The sequence below is a fragment of the Xenopus tropicalis genome, chromosome 3, assembly GCF_000004195.4.
Source record: "Xenopus tropicalis strain Nigerian chromosome 3, UCB_Xtro_10.0, whole genome shotgun sequence".
NCBI lineage: Eukaryota > Metazoa > Chordata > Amphibia > Anura > Pipidae > Xenopus > Xenopus tropicalis.
In genome coordinates this window covers 108,542,945-108,561,013 of record NC_030679.2, presented here as the reverse complement: position 1 = coordinate 108,561,013, position 18,069 = coordinate 108,542,945, and the positions used below count along the sequence as shown (strand labels likewise).

General features: G+C 39.2%; 1 protein-coding gene across 2 annotated transcripts in view; it reads right to left on the bottom strand.

Moving 5' to 3' along the window:
• Nucleotides 1-17,254, bottom strand: part of ap3s2 (adaptor related protein complex 3 subunit sigma 2) — a 33,537-nt gene extending 16,283 nt beyond the window's left edge. The window contains exons 1-4 of one of the 2 annotated variants that reach the window (XM_012958920.3): nt 16,995-17,254; nt 16,388-16,479; nt 15,401-15,512; nt 2,208-2,279 (exon numbers count right to left, since the gene is read on the bottom strand). In XM_012958920.3, the coding sequence (XP_012814374.1) occupies nt 2,208-2,279; nt 15,401-15,512; nt 16,388-16,479; nt 16,995-17,063 (345 nt within the window). In that variant the 5' untranslated portion in view covers nt 17,064-17,254. 2 annotated transcript variants of the gene reach the window in all.
• Between the last annotated feature and the right edge of the window lie 815 nt (nt 17,255-18,069).

Sequence of the window (18,069 nt, the reverse complement as noted above, 5' to 3'; positions counted from 1 at the left end):
CACTTTGCAGTTATTTATTTGTAAAAAATGTTTGGAATCATGTATGATTTTCGTTCCACTTCTCACGTGTACACCACTTTGTATTGGTCTTTCACGTGGAATTCCAATAAAATTGATTCATGTTTGTGGCTGTAATGTGACAAAATGTGGAAAAGTTCAAGGGGGCCGAATACTTTTGCAAGCCACTGTATGTCCACCATCATTCATATGTGAAAGAAGTTTATTAAGTCATACTAAACCACACCTTTACATCCATATGGCTCCTCCTCCCCTGTGGGTAGCACAGCAACCCCCAGCACATAATAATTACACACCTTAGGGACCCCCTAACAACTATTTCTAAATGGCAGGCAGGGTATGGCACACAGGAAGGGTAGAGCAGGGCAGACAAAGCAGGGAAGGTGACAGGGAAACCTATCACGTTTATGTAAGTAACTGATCATGACCACTCAGGGTCTTACAGGTGTAAAAATACAGGGTCATACAGGTGTGAACGATAAAGGGTCTTACAGCCTGAATCTGAGGTGTCAGGTAATCTCAGTACCATTTAAAACTAACATAAAGATAAGCAAACACAGGAGCCAGAAAGGTGGGGTTATCATCAATGCACAATGATACACCATACATGCGCAGATTTTATCGTTATCCGACCGGACTTTTCAAACGTGGCCGATTGACTAAACAACCGATCGCAATGGTACGAAAATTATTGGGGCGATGATTATGAGCCCACACACGGCCCGAAAATCAGACCAAACTAGGTTTCACAATATTTTATTGGTACATGTAGGACCAGCTTTAGCTGAACATATGTTGATGAGTCATCTATGTAAAAGAAATAGCAGACCCTCCTTTATCTGCATGCTTCAAGCATTTGAGATTTACCACAAGGTGCCAACTAAGTCAGCAATTTTAGAGTATAGTGTTTAGTAAAAGCTAAGCAATCATTTATTATCTGCAGATAAACAGGGCTTGAATTGCAAACCAAACAATACTAATATACCTATACCAATGCATAGAATAGTAACCTAATTATGAATAGGATACATTTGCCCTATAATAAGTCAATTATTTTGTGACTAACCAAACTGGCATTAATGGCAATCACTGTTCTGTTTCACAGTATATTTATGCTACAAACAGGGGTGATTGTAATCTATTGAAGCTCAGCAGAAATAGTCCATAGATTTATAAATTGCAAAAACATGCATGTCAGCATGATTTATCTATGCAGATGACACTGAAGCCATAAGGACAACGTATAAAACAAGGTTTCAATAATGGTATATTTAGTTCTACAGATTGTGCACAACATTCCTTCGGCATCACAAATCAGTTTATGGCTGTGGGGATGGATTATGATGAAGAAATAACGTAAGAGTTTGCACTGCTGCACAGATGTGCATAATCCCTTTAAAAGGGGAGCAAAGATAAACAAAAATTTTAGCATATTTGGAGACTTTAAATGCACAAAGACACAATCCCAAAACATTAGTGGCATTAGTGTTATAGTCATCTGTATGCTGCACTGTCCTGAAGTGGAAATTACAAACTGGAGGCTATACTTGATGCTGAAAATGCATTATATGTAAAGGTTCTTGAGTGGGTATATCTCTATAGACATAAAAACATTTCTTTATATCCCCAAAATGCATCTCCATTAATATACCCCAAACTGTATTAAATGAGAACTAAACTCTAAAAATGAATATGGCTGGAAATGCCATATTTTATATACTGAACAGGCATTCAAAAATGTGTACAGAAGCTCCCCATCCTGGATTTTGTTAGGAGTGTAATGAAAATCTTAATTACTAATCAGCCTGATATTATAATTTATACTCTCTCTCTCTCATTCTCTCTATATATAGTACTTTATGAGTCAGACCCTAAGCTCAGTAAGTGACAGCAGCACAGAGCATGTGCTGGGAATTAGCAGAAAATAAAATGAGGAGCTACTGGGGCATATACAGAGGCATAGATCTTCCCTGCTAAAAGACTGTGGTTGCCTTAGTTTGGTACAGAAGCACAAAACATAATGTACAACATTTCTGCCCTACTACTTTGTTAAGCTATAGTTCTTCTTTAAAAAGGCTTTTTTTCCCCAGTGTCCAAAAATCACACAACACAACCAACCAGTTATATTTTTACTGGATATAGAAAATGGAGCATTACCCAATATCTTCCTATGGCATGATTTTACATACCTTATCTACATTGAAGATCAGGTCAAGTTCACATACATTTTCAAAGCATTTGTCAAGTGTCTCTACAAAAACCTGCAGGCAGTGAGAAAAAACACCAAATTCATCTTTGTGTTAATATACTGTGCAATTTTGGCTACAAAATATTATTTACATTGAATCCAGCAGGTCTGCAAAGGGGGTTTCTGCAATACAGCTATGCATTGCAGCTACAGGCAGAACAATGAAACAAAAACAGTAGCACTGAATACATTTTCTATACTCAGGGCAAACATATCTGGAATTATATCTGATAAAAGTAACTTTTATTAAAGCCATTTTCTTGGCAAAAAATGTAAAATGTTTAGTTTAATCACACCACATATTGCAGTTAAGTACCTTTAACAACATTTTTATTATAGTGGAATCCTCTTTTTTATTGCAGTGTTTGATTTTCTGCTGTGATTTGTTAAATTTATTTTCCACAAGTCAGTCTCAGGTTATCAAGCTCAATGGAGTTTTAGATGTACAGGTATATGACCCCATATCCAGAATGCTCGGGACCTGGGGTTTTCCGGATAAGGGGTCTTTCAGTAATTTGGATCTCCTACCTTATGTCTGCGAATAAAATTATTTAAACAGTAATTAACCCAATAGTATTGTTTTGGCTCCAATAAGGATTAATTATATCTTAGTTGGGATCAAGTACAAGGTACTGTTTTATTATTACAGAGAAAAGGGAATCATTTTAAAGGAGAAGGAAATACAAAGTCACTTGGGGGTGCCAAAATGTTACGGCTTCACCTACCTTTTACCCCGGGCTGGTGCCCCTGTTCGGAGAGAAAGCACCAGCCCGGGGTAGCTGCAGCGCTTCCTCCTTCACTCGCGGGCGCATACACAGTAGAGTGAAAAGCGGAACTTTAACAGAGAAGTCGGCTTTTCACTCTAATGCGCATGCGCCGGTCCTGGGAATTTGCCGGCAAAACGAAGCAGGAAGGAGGAAGCGATCGCTACAGGTACAGGTGGTGCTGTTTTCACCTAAGGTAAGCAATTAAAGGAACAGTAACATCAAAAAATCAAAGTGTTTTAAAGTAATTAAAATGTAATGTGCTGTTGCTCTGCAAAAAACTGGTGTTTTTGCTACAGCAAAGCTACTATATAAATAAGCTGCTGTGTAGCCATGGGGGCAGCCATTCAAGCTGGAAAAAAGGAGAAAAGGCACAGGTTACATAGCAGATAACTAGTAGATAAGCCCCATATAATGGGGGTTTATCTGTTATCTGCTAAGTAACCTGTGCCTTTTCTCCTTTGAATGGCTGCCCCCATGGCTACACAGCAGCTTACTTAGCAATGCAGGGCAACAGTACATTATATTGTAATTACTTTTATACACTTTCATTTTTTGGTGTTACTGTTCCTTTAAAGTCACTTGGGGGTGCCTAACATTTTAGCCTTTCCTTGTCCTTTAATGCCAATAGATGTAATTTTCTGTAATTTGGAACTTTCTGGATAATGGGTTTCCGGATAAGGGGTCCGATACCTGTATATACATTACTTGAAAAAGAAACTTGCAAAAAGTGAATGTTAACTAAAAACCTGCAGGAAGATTTTTGTACTAGAGGCCATGTCCTGAAAATACAGACATTGCAATTTAGAAAGACAGTGGACAATACAATACACATGCTTGGTGACATATTAATAAACATTATATGAATAAAATAAACTCTGGTGCCTCTAGAGTTATGCCAAAGATTTTACACTCCAGTAAAATAGGCAGTCTAAAGAAGTGAATGAGAACAATGCTGAATGAGTGTCATAAATTTCAATAGAAATTGGCTTGTATCAAATCTTTACCATACCAATATTTCCAAAAATAAAAACACTGCACTGATATATGAATCAAACCATCCCATTAACCTTTTTAGTGCCACAGGACGTAGAATCTACGTCCTGTGTATCAAAGGACCAAAGTGCCACAGAACGTAGATTCTACGTCCTGCTGCACTTCCGGTTTTGGGAGCGGAGGAATGGCTTTTCAAGCCATTCCTTCGCTCCCCACTCGTTCCCCAGCCTCCAGACAATAGTCAGAGGTGGGGAACGAGTGGCCCCTGGGTAGCGATCACCCAGGGGCCCCATGGGACTTACCTGCCATCCACATGGCTTTCTGTGCAGCTCCTCTCCCTTCCGCAGCTTCCCCCTCTGGCCCCCCTGCTTCCTGCCCCGCCCCCTCACATGGGCTGATGCTGCTGTGCCAGATCGAGTTTCTCCTGCAGATCCTGATCTTCTAGACCCCAAGTAAGTGGCAAATACACACACAAACACACAATCACACATTTATTACACTAATACACACTTATACTCACACTTACACACACACACATGCATTTTTGGGAGGTTTTCAAACATTCATCACTTACAGCACTTAGAGAAAACTCACACTTGGTTGCACACTCGCACACATGCACACAAAACACATTTTACACACATGTACACACACACTTACACACTTATGTAATTTTGTAATTATTTTTTTTTTTCTAATCGCATCGTTTTTATTCTTGCCTGAAAAAAATGTTTTATTGCCATTGCGGATAGTGTATTCGCTAACCGCACTGCGCAATACCTTTTGTGTATTATTTTGGTGTTTCTACTACATTTTCTGTGATTTTGGTGGATTTTTGGGTATTTTACTGCATGTTTAGCCATTTTATAGCATTTTCAGTTATGCATAGTTGTTGTTTGCTTGACTTTGTCTGTAAAACTTATTTGCCCTAGCCAAAATACTCAAACTGTTATTCTGCCCGCAGATATTATTAGGCAAAAAAAAAAAATTATTTTAGTGATTTTTTTTTATCTTTATCAATGTTATTGCTTTTTACATTGTTCTTTGTTACTTGTCTTTGCACATGGACATTTTGTCTGCTGTATTTCAATTTGGCATCCTCTGTACCCCACATAGTTTGGTAAATCTATTCATATTGGGCATCAAACTGTTCAGTAGACTAGTGGCGTTCATACTTAGAGTGTTTTATGTTGGTACGTTACTAAATGTGGGGTACATAATGGGGCAACATGCAAGCTTTGTGACGATTTTCAGAAATGTCACAAAAACAGTTCTGTTTAGCATAGCTTTGTAGTTTGGTAGTTTGTAGTAGAAAGATGTATTTACCCATTTTTGTTTTGTCAGAATGTGTACTTTCGGAAAATATATGGTTTTCTAGGGTCTCCTTACTGTTAGGTGGTCGTATGGCACATAATACACATACCGGGTGCAAAAACTGCATGAGCCGAAGCATCTTATGTGAAAATTCATATGCACTATTTTTACTTGGGTGCCCCTGTACCCCACATAGTTTGGTAAATCTATGCATATAGGGCATCAAACTGTTCAGTAGACCCCTGGCGTTCATATTTAGAATGTTTTATGTTGATACGGTACAAAATGTGGGGGTAAATAATGGGGTAAAATGCAAGCTTTGTGACAATTTTCAGAAATGTCATAAAAACCGTTCTGTTTAGCATAGCTTTGTAGTTTGGTAGTTTGTAGTAGAAAGATGTATTTACCCATTTTTGTTTTGTCAGAATGTGTACTTTCGGAAAATATATGGTTTTCTAGGGTCTCCTTACTGTTAGGTGGTCGTATGGCACATAATACACATACCGGGTGCAAAAACTGCATGAGCCGAAGCATCTTATGTGAAAATTCATATGCACTATTTTTACTTGGGTGCCCCTGTACCCCACATAGTTTGGTAAATCTATGCATATAGGGCATCAAACTATTCAGTAGACCCCTGGCATTCATATTTAGAATGTTTTATGTTGATACGGTACAAAATGTGGGGGTACATAATGGGGTAAAATGCAAGCTTTGTGACAATTTTCAGAAATGTCATAAAAAACGTTCTGTTTAGCATAGCTTTGTAGTTTGGTAGTTTGTAGTAGAAAGATGTATTTACCCATTTTTGTTTTGTCAGAATGTGTACTTTCGGAAAATATATGGTTTTCTAGGGTCTCCTTACTGTTAGGTGGTCGTATGGCACATAATACACATACCGGGTGCAAAAACTGCATGAGCCGAAGCATCTTATGTGAAAATTCATATGCACTATTTTTACTTGGGTGCCCCTGTACCCCACATAGTTTGGTAAATCTATGCATATAGGGCATCAAACTGTTCAGTAGACCCCTGGCGTTCATATTTAGAATGTTTTATGTTGATACGGTACAAAATGTGGGGGTAAATAATGGGGTAAAATGCAAGCTTTGTGACAATTTTCAGAAATGTCATAAAAACCGTTCTGTTTAGCATAGCTTTGTAGTTTGGTAGTTTGTAGTAGAAAGATGTATTTACCCATTTTTGTTTTGTCAGAATGTGTACTTTCGGAAAATATATGGTTTTCTAGGGTCTCCTTACTGTTAGGTGGTCGTATGGCACATAATACACATACCGGGTGCAAAAACTGCATGAGCCGAAGCATCTTATGTGAAAATTCATATGCACTATTTTTACTTGGGTGCCCCTGTACCCCACATAGTTTGGTAAATCTATGCATATAGGGCATCAAACTGTTCAGTAGACCCCTGGTGTTCATATTTAGAATGTTTCATGTTGATACGGTACAAAATGTGGGGGTACATAATGGGGTAAAATGCAAGCTTTGTGACAATTTTCAGAAATGTCAAAAAAATCGTTCTGTTTAGCATAGCTTTGTAGTTTGGTAGTTTGCAGTAGAAAGATGTATTTACCCATTTTTGTTTTGTCAGATTGTGTACTTTCGGAAAATGTATAGTTTTCTAGGGTCTCCTTACTGTTAGGGGGTCTTATGCCGCATAATGCACATGCCGGTAGCTTATATTGCAGTGTATACACTTTGTATGCACAAACTTCCTTTTGGGGTCTCTAAATGCCAGATACAGTGCTGATCCTATGCACAATGGGCATCAAACTGTTCAGCGGACCCTTGGTTTTCATATTTAGGGTGTGTTTTCTTGGTACCTAATGTTATGTGGGAGATATGGTGCTTGAAAGTGGAAGATTTGATGTGATTTTCAGGTATTTCACCAAAACTAGCAATTTTGGGAAAGCACTGCGACTCTGTAGTTTGGAGTAGAAAGACATGGGTACCAATTTTGAATTCGCCCGAATGTGTACTTTCCAAAAATATATGGTTTTGGGGGGTCAATGTATTTTTGTGTGTTTTTACCCCACAGAAAATGCAGTAATCGTGTTGAATTTTCAGTAGACAAAGAGACCTCTGGGGCAATCTCTATGCACTGACGTCCTTATGGGGTCTCTAAATGCCAGATACAGTGCTGATCCTATGCACAATGGGCATCAAACTGTTCAGCGGACCCTTGGCTTTCATATTTAGGGTGTGTTTTCTTGGTACCTAATGTTATGTGGGAGATATGGTGCTTGAAAGTGGAAGATTTGATGTGATTTTCAGGTATTTCACCAAAACTAGCAATTTTGGGAAAGCACTGCGACTCTGTAGTTTGGAGTAGAAAGACATGGGTACCAATTTTGAATTCGCCCGAATGTGTACTTTCCAAAAATATATGGTTTTGGGGGGTCAATGTATTTTTGTGTGTTTTTACCCCACAGAAAATGCAGTAAACGTGTTGAATTTTCAGTAGCTAAAGAGACCTCTGGGGCAATCTCTATGCACTGACATCCTTATGGGGTCTCTAAATGCCAGATACAGTGCTGATCCTATGCACAATGGGCATCAAACTGTTCAGCGGACCCTTGGCTTTCATATTTAGGGTGTGTTTTCTTGGTACCTAATGTTATGTGGGAGATATGGTGCTTGAAAGTGGAAGATTTGATGTGATTTTCAGGTATTTCACCAAAACTAGCAATTTTGGGAAAGCACTGCGACTCTGTAGTTTGGAGTAGAAAGACATGGGTACCAATTTTGAATTCGCCCGAATGTGTACTTTCCAAAAATATATGGTTTTGGGGGGTCAATGTATTTTTGTGTGTTTTTACCCCACAGAAAATGCAGTAAACGTGTTGAATTTTCAGTAGCTAAAGAGACCTCTGGGGCAATCTCTATGCACTGACATCCTTATGGGGTCTCTAAATGCCAGATACAGTGCTGATCCTATGCACAATGGGCATCAAACTGTTCAGCGGACCCTTGGCTTTCATATTTAGGGTGTGTTTTCTTGGTACCTAATGTTATGTGGGAGATATGGTGCTTGAAAGTGGAAGATTTGATGTGATTTTCAGGTATTTCACCACAACTAGCAATTTTGGGAAAGCACTGCGACTCTGTAGTTTGGAGTAGAAAGACATGGGTACCAATTTTGAATTCGCCCGAATGTGTACTTTCCAAAAATATATGGTTTTGGGGGGTCAATGTATTTTTTTGTGTTTTTACCCCACAGAAAATGCAGTAAACGTGTTGAATTTTCAGTAGCTAAAGAGACCTCTGGGGCAATCTCTATGCACTGACGTCCTTATGGGGTCTCTAAATGCCAGATACAGTGCTGATCCTATGCACAATGGGCATCAAACTGTTCAGCGGACCCTTGGCTTTCATATTTAGGGTGTGTTTTCTTGGTACCTAATGTTATGTGGGAGATAAGGTGCTTGAAAGTGGAAGATTTGATGTGATTTTCAGGTATTTCACCACAACTAGCAATTTTGGGAAAGCACTGCGACTCTGTAGTTTGGAGTAGAAAGACATGGGTACCAATTTTGAATTCGCCCGAATGTGTACTTTCCAAAAATATATGGTTTTGGGGGGTCAATGTATTTTTTTGTGTTTTTACCCCACAGAAAATGCAGTAAACGTGTTGAATTTTCAGTAGCTAAAGAGACCTCTGGGGCAATCTCTATGCACTGACGTCCTTATGGGGTCTCTAAATGCCAGATACAGTGCTGATCCTATGCACAATGGGCATCAAACTGTTCAGCGGACCCTAGGCTTTCATATTTCGGGTGTGTTTTCTTGGTAGCTAATGTTATGTGGGAGATAAGGTGCTTGAAAGTGGAAGATTTGATGTGTTTTTCAGGTATTTCACCAAAACTAGCAATTTTGGGAAAGCACTGCGACTCTGTAGTTTGGAGTAGAAAGACATGGGTACCAATTTTGAATTCGCCCGAATGTGTACTTTCCAAAACTATATGGTTTTGGGGGGTCAATGTATTTTTTTGGGTTTTTACCCCACAGAAAATGCAGTAAACGTGTTGAATTTTCAGTAGCTAAAGAGATCTCCTGGGCAATTTGTATGCACTAACTTCCTTATGGGGTCTCTAAATGCCAGATACATTGGTGTTCCTATGCACAATGGGCATCAAACTGTTCAGCGGACCCTTGGCTTTCATATTTAGGGTGTGTTCTTTTGGTACCTAATGTTATGTGGGAGATAAGGTGCTTGAAAGTGGAAGATTTGATGTGATTTTTAGGTATTTCATCAAAACTGGCAATTTTGGGAAAGAATTGCGACTCAGTAGTTTGGAGTAGAAAGACATGGGTACCAATTTTGAATTCGTCCGAATGTGTACTTTCCAAAAATATATGATTTTGGGGGGTCAATGTATTTTTTTGTGTTTTTATCCCACAGAAAATGCAGTAAATGTGTTGAATTTTCAGTAGCTAAAGAGATCTCCTGGGCAATTTGTATGTACTAACTTCCTTTTGGGGTCTCTAAATTCCAGATACATCGGTGATCCTATGCACAATGGGCATCAAACTGTTCAGTGGACCCCTGGCTTTTATATTTAGGGTGTGTTTTCTTCGTACCTAATGTTATGTGGGAGATAAGGTGCTTGAAAATGGAAGATTTGAGGTGATTTTTTAGAATTTTCATAATTTTTTATAGAAAATGCTAAATTCAGTAAAGCATTGCCGTTTGGTACTTAGGAGTTGGAAGACATAGTTACCCATTTCGGATTCGTCAGAATGTGTAGTTTTCAAAAATGTATGGTTTCCTGGGGTAAACCTAATGTTCCAGGATTTTTGGCTTTGGAATGTAAAGTGTGCCGTATTCTGCTGTAATGCTTTGAAAATTTAGTAATTTACTGCTGGGAGTTTTTGATCTATAGAAGTCAGAAATCTCAATAAAACTATACATATCAGGTATTGGCACGTTCGGGAGACATGAGGCTTTCCAAATCAGTTGAATTTTTGTCCATAAAATAAAATGTGTTTCTGGTAGAAATCCTTATATCATGAAAAATTGCATTTTTTCTTTTTTTTTTTGTATTTCAAGCTCTAAATCTTGTTCCAGAAGTGGAAATACACAAAAACTCAGGTAGATTTGGAAAGCTCAGGTTCTCCTGAAAAAAACAATATATAGTTTGCCTACCTAAACTTAACCCTGCCCCCAATAAAAGCCCCTACATTGAGAGAGCACAGAATGTTCACAAAACGTCTGGCACTGGGGGGAACTGAAATGACGAATTCGGCTGGCACTTAAAGGGTTAAATGGTGCCCCGTGACCACATCCATTACATGAGAAACATACTACATTTAAAATAAATTCCACTTTTGCCTGGACGTGGGATCTATACAAGAAAGCACAATACCTACCATATCTATAACATAATTTGCACTGTTATTGCTATAATCATTAAACACATTTTTTATTTAGCAATAATTACAACTGACTGGGAAGGCTCAAACTAGGTATGAAAATTGGCCCTGGTATTTCAAGTAAACAGAGGCCCCACCAGCCTACTTAACAGTGTCTATGGCAGTGATCCCTGACCAGTGGCTCGTAAGCAACATGTTGCTCCCCAACCCCTTGGATGTTGCTCTCAGTGCCCCTAAACCAGGTAGTTATTTTTGAATTCCTGACTTGGTGGCAAGTTTTGGTTGAATAAAAACAAGATATACTACCAAATAAAGCCTCCTGTAAGCTGATAGTGTGCATAGAGGCTGCCTAATAGCCAGTCTTAGACCTTATTATGAAGATTGTGTTGCTCTCCAAGTCTTTTTACACTTGACTGTGGCTTGCGAGTAAGAAAGGTTGGGGATCCCTGGTCTATGGCATCTTACAGAAGCCCCTTTGGCATTTTCCAGAATCCACAGAGTGCCAGTCACAGCCTGTAACCAGGTTCAAGCAGACGCAGAACATATTTCTGAATATTATCTATGCAGTTGACCAGTTTTAATAACCAGCAACATTTGAAGATAGAAAAATTGAGAGAGTCAAATGTAGGAATTAATAGGTCACTATGCAAAATACAGCTTTCTTAGGCTTGGAGGATGGCCTGCAGGATTTATAGAGGCTGCACAATATATTCGTTTTTTAGTAAAACTTAGGCCCTATAAAGCAACATCGACCAAATGTCGTAAAGTGTTGTATAAAGCTTTCCGATGTAAACATTTGTTGTTATAGATGTGCAATTAACCTATATTACCCCTTGACACCAGACTAATAATCTTCATTTCTCGAAAAACATAGGTGTACTCTGTTGAAACTAGTCACCTCTCTACTAATTAAAAGTAACAATAACAATAAAATTGCAGCCTCACAGAGCAAGAGATTTTTGGCTGCCGGGGTCAGTCAGGCAGAAGAAAGCAAATAATTTAAAAACTATAAAAATTTGAAAAATGAAGACCAACTAAAAAGTTGCAAATATTCTAAGTGTGTTTTAGAAATAACACTGATCATGGAAAAAATAAATCAAATACAAATTTTTGTAATAAGAAAATTATCAGTTATTTGTACTTTTTTATATGTTACCTTTTTTTAAAGGACTTTTTTTTATTACTAACAAACAGTGAACTGTGTGCTGTGCTTAACCCAATTGTTCGGGTAAATGTAAACATGAGTTTAAAGCCTGGAGGTAATACAAACAAGACTACTGGCCAAACACGTCGCTTACGCTCCAACTTAACCTCTTCCAGATGAATGTTTGAGGGCGTAAAGGAGAAAGAAAGGTAAAAACTAAGTAAGCTTTATCAGAAAGGTCTATGTAAATACAGCCATAAGCACTCACAGAAACGCTGCACTGACTTCTCTGTGAAAAGATTTCTTGTGTCTGTAATTCATGTGCCAGAGACATGCAGCTTTCTGCTCTTTCTCCTCTCCTGGTCCCCCCTCCCTCAAGAATGCTAAGAACTCAATCCCCCCCCCCCCCTAGGAATGTGGAACTGAGCCAATCAGCAGGAAGCTGACTCATAGTTTTACTAACTGAGCATGTTCACTTGGTCTGGGTCTCGGTGCAGGAGCAAGGCATTATGGGAACTTTCTTTACACAGCTCAGCGTTTTCTTCTTCCTGTTTGCCTTCTGATCATCTGAACAAGTGAAATATGGGGAGACTTAAGGGCACTATTGAGACAACTGAAGGTATGCCTGCAGCTTGAGATTAACTCTTTATTAGCCTTTCCTTCTCCTTCCCAAAACCCAGAAGCTTCCAGCATAGTCCTAGCTTGACATCAGTGCTTAAATGGAATGATTTCTGTGCAGTTTTTATTCTTTTTGCACTAAAAGCATTCAGAGAAAAGAGAATTCCTACAAAGAAACATTTTAACAGTTGCAATTATGCAACTGTTTTTACAGGACATAAAGCTAAGTCATATCTATTAGGGGAGACATATCATATCAAAATTAAGAATATACCAGTGAATTATACTCCTATAGAAGGATTGAGCCTAAAAGGTTGTGTTTCTTACTGATTTATTGAGAAACTCCCCCAAAATCCCATTTTTACAGATTAATGTTTAGCCCAAAGTGAAACCAGCACCATATATTCATAATTGACTACAAAATTAGAGTTTTTTCCAATTATCCAATATCCCTCTTTTAAATATAAACCATGGCTCTGTTAATAATACAAATATCATAAACTCATAAATTCAAACTCAGTGAATGGCTTATGAAAGGAAAAATGAATAGAACAGAAGCTACATAAGGAAGTTATACCCGTCCTGCTGTTGTAAGCCAGCAGATTTAAAACAAATTATTTAGTGGGTGCTACACAAAAATGACTGTCTGAAATCTGCCATCTGACCCACAGTACTTGTTTTGCATACACTACAAACTGGATATTTAGTGCATAAAGAGCAATTAAGATGTCAAAGAGACAGTAAAGCAATATACTCTCCAATTATTTATAAAAAGGAAGGGGAACAAATTATAACCAGCAGGATCAAAACTCCTTTTAGTTGCAAACTAATAGGTTTTACCTATTAGCCAGGAAGGCAGCAGGTATTTTTACTATTGTGTGCTGTCTTTGTTGACTAACCCAGCATTCACACACACTGTATTTGCACAGCAAGCCGAGAAGCAGGAACTGCCTTTATGTAAAAAAGGACGTGGAAAAAAAGAGCCGATGCAGCCCCTGATCCAAATAAAGAAATCATACCTGCCCGATTGACACCCGGGTGAGTTTCGCCCAGATATTGGGGTAGGGCCATTTGAGGTCCCCATTCACGGGCAGATAAGCTGCTGAATTGGTCTACGGGACTCAAATTGGCAGCTAAAGGTGGCCATACACGTAGCAATTCCGATGGTCACACGAAAGATCATTCCCACCCTCCACTGACATTCAAGGCTGAATCGTCAGATATGTAGGTAGAAACAATAGAAATTCTACCTCCACCTGGCGATTCAGCCCTGGGCGTAGATTTTGCTTGGGCGCCTTTAATGGCGCCCGTTCAAAATCTTTTAACCTGGACGATCGATGAGCCTATTAATATCCACAGCCTTCTGCGATATCAGTTGCCTCTTCGAGCCACCATACACACACCGAGTATTGTACAAAACGAGGTTTTGCACGATAATATCGGTGTGTGCATGCCCTAAGGACGTCAACCCAAAGAATATTTTTTGCCTAATTAAAGAAGACATCATTCTTAGCAACTTGGAAACATAGATTCATTACAAATTTGTAATGGTTTTTAAGTTATTTGTATGATTAAGTCTCTGCTATTTTTCAAGATTTACAGAAAGAAACATAAACCCACCTACTAAGGCTTAGGGACTATAAGCAGAACATTTTTTCTTTTATCACCTTAAGGGCCATGGCAGACGGGGAGACTTGTCGCCACGCGACAAATCTCCCTTCTCGGGGGCGACTAATCTCCCCGAAATGCCATCCCACCGACTAGAATGTAAATCGCCGGTGGGATGGCATATGCGGCGCTGAAATCGCCAAAGTTTCCTCTCAAGGCAACTTTTGGCAAATCGCATTTCGGGGAGATTTGTCGCGGCCGACTAATCTCCCTATCTGTCACAGCCCTAAAGGAGAAGGAAAGTCATTTTGGCATTTTACGGTCAATAGATTTGCCACATTAGTGCCACCTAGAAAAATATATTTATTCTGCAGAGACCATTAACATACCTGAGTAAACAGCTTTAGAAGCTTTCTCTGTTTACTTAAAATAGCAGCTGCCATTTTAAGTTGCTTCCTTCCTGCAGTCTCTAGCCCTTATAGCTGAGATCACACATTTCTAAGGGAGGGGGGGGGAGGGAGTTCTTAGCATTCTGGTGGGAGGGGGGAGCAGGAGAGGGGAGAGAGGAGAGAACTGCAGACTCTGGCCCCCAGAATTAAGGCTGTTTCTGAGAGAGGAAGTCAGACACTGGAACATCGGGCCCGATTCACTAAAGTCCGAAATAAGGAGTGCTATTTATAGCATGCGTTAAAAATCTTATCACTTCTTATTTTTCGCTCGATTCACTAAAAGGACACTTGTCATAATTAAGAAGCGAAGTTCTTGGCATTATTTATCTTGCGACGACATATTTTCAAGCAACGTGCTGCGTAATATGTTGTGCGCTGCGTAATATATTGCTTGAAAATATGTCGTTGCAAGATAAATAACGCCAAGAACATCGCTTCTTAATTATCACAAGTGTCCTTTTAGTGAATCAAGCGAAAAATAAGAAGTGATAAGATTTTTAACGCATGCTATAAATAGCACTCCTTATTTCGGACTTTAGTGAATCGGGCCCATCATGTTTACAAAACGAGAGAGTAGAAATCCTGTGTTTCTTTTGATAGAGGACTCAGTACAGCATTACTGTAAGTGCATATGGCTGTTTTTACGTAGACCTTTCTGATAAAGCTTACTTAGTTTTTACCTTTCCTTCTTCTTTAAGTTTAATGATGAATAACATTTTTGTTACTCAACATAAAAATCACTTTCAACGTGCAAAGTACAGAATGCACCGAGAACAAACAGAATGAGCAAATATAATGGTTTTTCACAAGAGTATGTGAAGGGGAAAATCTTTCAAAGTAAGTATTTACCTGTATGAGGTCAAGAATGCCCAACTCACTTTCAGAAGAATCTACACAGAACACAAAGTACAAGGTGGCATAATGGCGATAAATCAGTTTGTAGTCAGATCCGCCAATTAAGCTAAAATAAAGTGTAAAAAATGAAAGGGGGTTAGACAGTCCAACTGCAAACAATTATAATATAAATAAAGGATATGTTTACACTACTTCCTTATCTGTGTCATTTCTGGAAAGTTATTACTGACCTGGTGAAATAACAAGAAGGAAATCAAATAACTATTTGGTTGGTGCAAGTTACAGGATAAGGGCAAACTACTAAATACAATAATCAAGATGAATTGTATGTAACCTGCCGAAAGGATCCAAATATGTTTTGACATCTTTATTTTAATATAACCAAACCCACAAACACATGGTACACCAGATGAATCAGATTATCTACCAGCGGAACCAGTTGGGGAATCCAGAATGCTCGGGTCCTGGGGTTTTCCGGATAAGGGATCTTTCCGTAATTCGGATCTCCTACCCTAAGTCTGCTAATAAAATTATTTAAACAGTAATTAAACCCAAAAGGATGGTTTTGGCTTCAATAAGGATTAATTATATCTTAGTTGGGATCAAGTACAAGGTACTGTTTTATTATTACAGAGAAAAAGGAAATAATTTTTAGAAATGTGAATTATTTGATTAAATTGGAGTCTATGGGAGACGGCCGTAATTTGGAACTTTCTAGGAAATGGGTTTCCAGATTATGGGTCTGATACCAGTACTCCAAAACACAGTTTACCAAACTGTTCAGGCAGAATTCCCAAATGAGGGGACAGAGGGCAATGCAAACTTATTATCTTATTGTATCAAAGCATTTTGGACTCATTTGCAACTGAACAGAAGGGTAGTTAATATAGAGAAGGAAAAATATTACATTGCAAAATGCTGTTATTTTGTTGTTCTTTTCCATCATTTTACACTATATTCAGTTAAAAAAAACATCTTTACCTTCCTCCTTCCAAAAAGTTACAGACATTGTCATCTCGTTTTGAGACTAAATGGAATGTCTCTCGCACAATCTGTTGTTGCGTATCTTCAGGCTGCGGGGTGAAAAAAAAAAATGAAAATATTCAATTTGAAACAAGAGATGATTTTGATCAAATAAGGCATTTAATTAAACTTACATTTTACTAACAAGATGGGGAAAGGTCTGCCCTATAGCAAACTTTTCCACTTATTTACTTTTGGACACATGGTCAAAAATCATTTTATATGTAAAAAAATGTGTTTCTTTGTGCCCACCACAATTTTATTCACCACAATTTTATTTAGTAGGTGTGTGTGTGTGATGCCCACAGCCCAATACTTTCTTGGAACTACAGGATAGGTAAAACCTGCAGCTGGGGCTGTGACATTCTTATTATAGCATGATCACTGTTTATAAGCGGAGATAAGCTTTTACAATTAAGAGGCATAAGTACATTTTAATGCAGGGCAGTATGTTTAAATGAGAAGGTGCGTGTCCCACAGGTGCAATTAGATGCCAAGGCTTCCCCGCAAGCCCCATAAAACAGCATAATCGAAACCCGATTCGAAACGGTCAATAGTCACTCACGAAATGCTGGTAGAAGCGCAAGAACCTTGGCTTGCCATGATTATTAAACACAAGGATCGCTTTTATCATCCTCCCAGAGATAACGTTCAGTCCGCGACTAGAATGCAAAGTACAGCGGGGAGGCAGCGCCACTTCCGCCTTCAGTGTGAGTCAGTGGGAAGGCAGTAGGGATTTCCGGTATATTGGGACTAAGGGGATGTGGAGGTTCTGTGTAGAACAGCGGCGTTACACGTGTGCTGCAATATTTCCTCTGTACATTAATGCAAAGCGGGTTTAATTACAGGTATAACTGAAGGGAGCGTTCCAGTGCTCCCCTCTAAAGGCCACAGCTCCATCAATTAACTATTACCTTGCCGCACTGTGCAAAGTAGCAAAAGCATGTCAAGTTTTTGAAAAACGCTGTATAAGGGCTAAATTACAGGGAAGGATTTTGATCATGAAATGCCAGAGGGGCCCATGCAGACTGCCATAGACAGTCACTACTGGTGGGGGCGCTGTTTGGGCATCTGTGTAATTGAACTGCCAGGGCTTTAAATCCTAGTACAGGTATCGGTCCCTGAAAGTTCCGAATTACAAAGTAGTTCCCGTACAGTTAAATAAGGTCGCTCAGCTAATGGAATGATTGAAATAGTTTTAGCTGTTGCCATGAAGCCTGGCATGTCTCAGAACACCGCTGCCATCTTACTAAATAACCCGCAATTCCTTGCCCTACGATTTGCTAAAGCACAAGCACTAAAAAAATCCCTCCCCTTGACCCCAGCTGCACATCATTCTAGAAGTTTCAAGTCTTAAGCTGGCCATACACGTGGCGATCTGACGATGTTTCGTGCGACCATCGGTCGCACGAAACATCGTCAGATCCGCCACACACAGTCCGGGCTGAAACAGCAAATAAGGAGGTAGAAACAATAGGATTTCTACCTCCTTCTGCCGATTCAGCCCTGACGGCAGATTTTGGTCAGGCGCCTTCTATGGCGCCCAATCAAAATTTTCTAACCTGGCCGATCGGCGAGTCGTCCGATATCAGCAGCTTCCTGCGATATCGGTCTACTCGCCGACATGCCATACACGCACC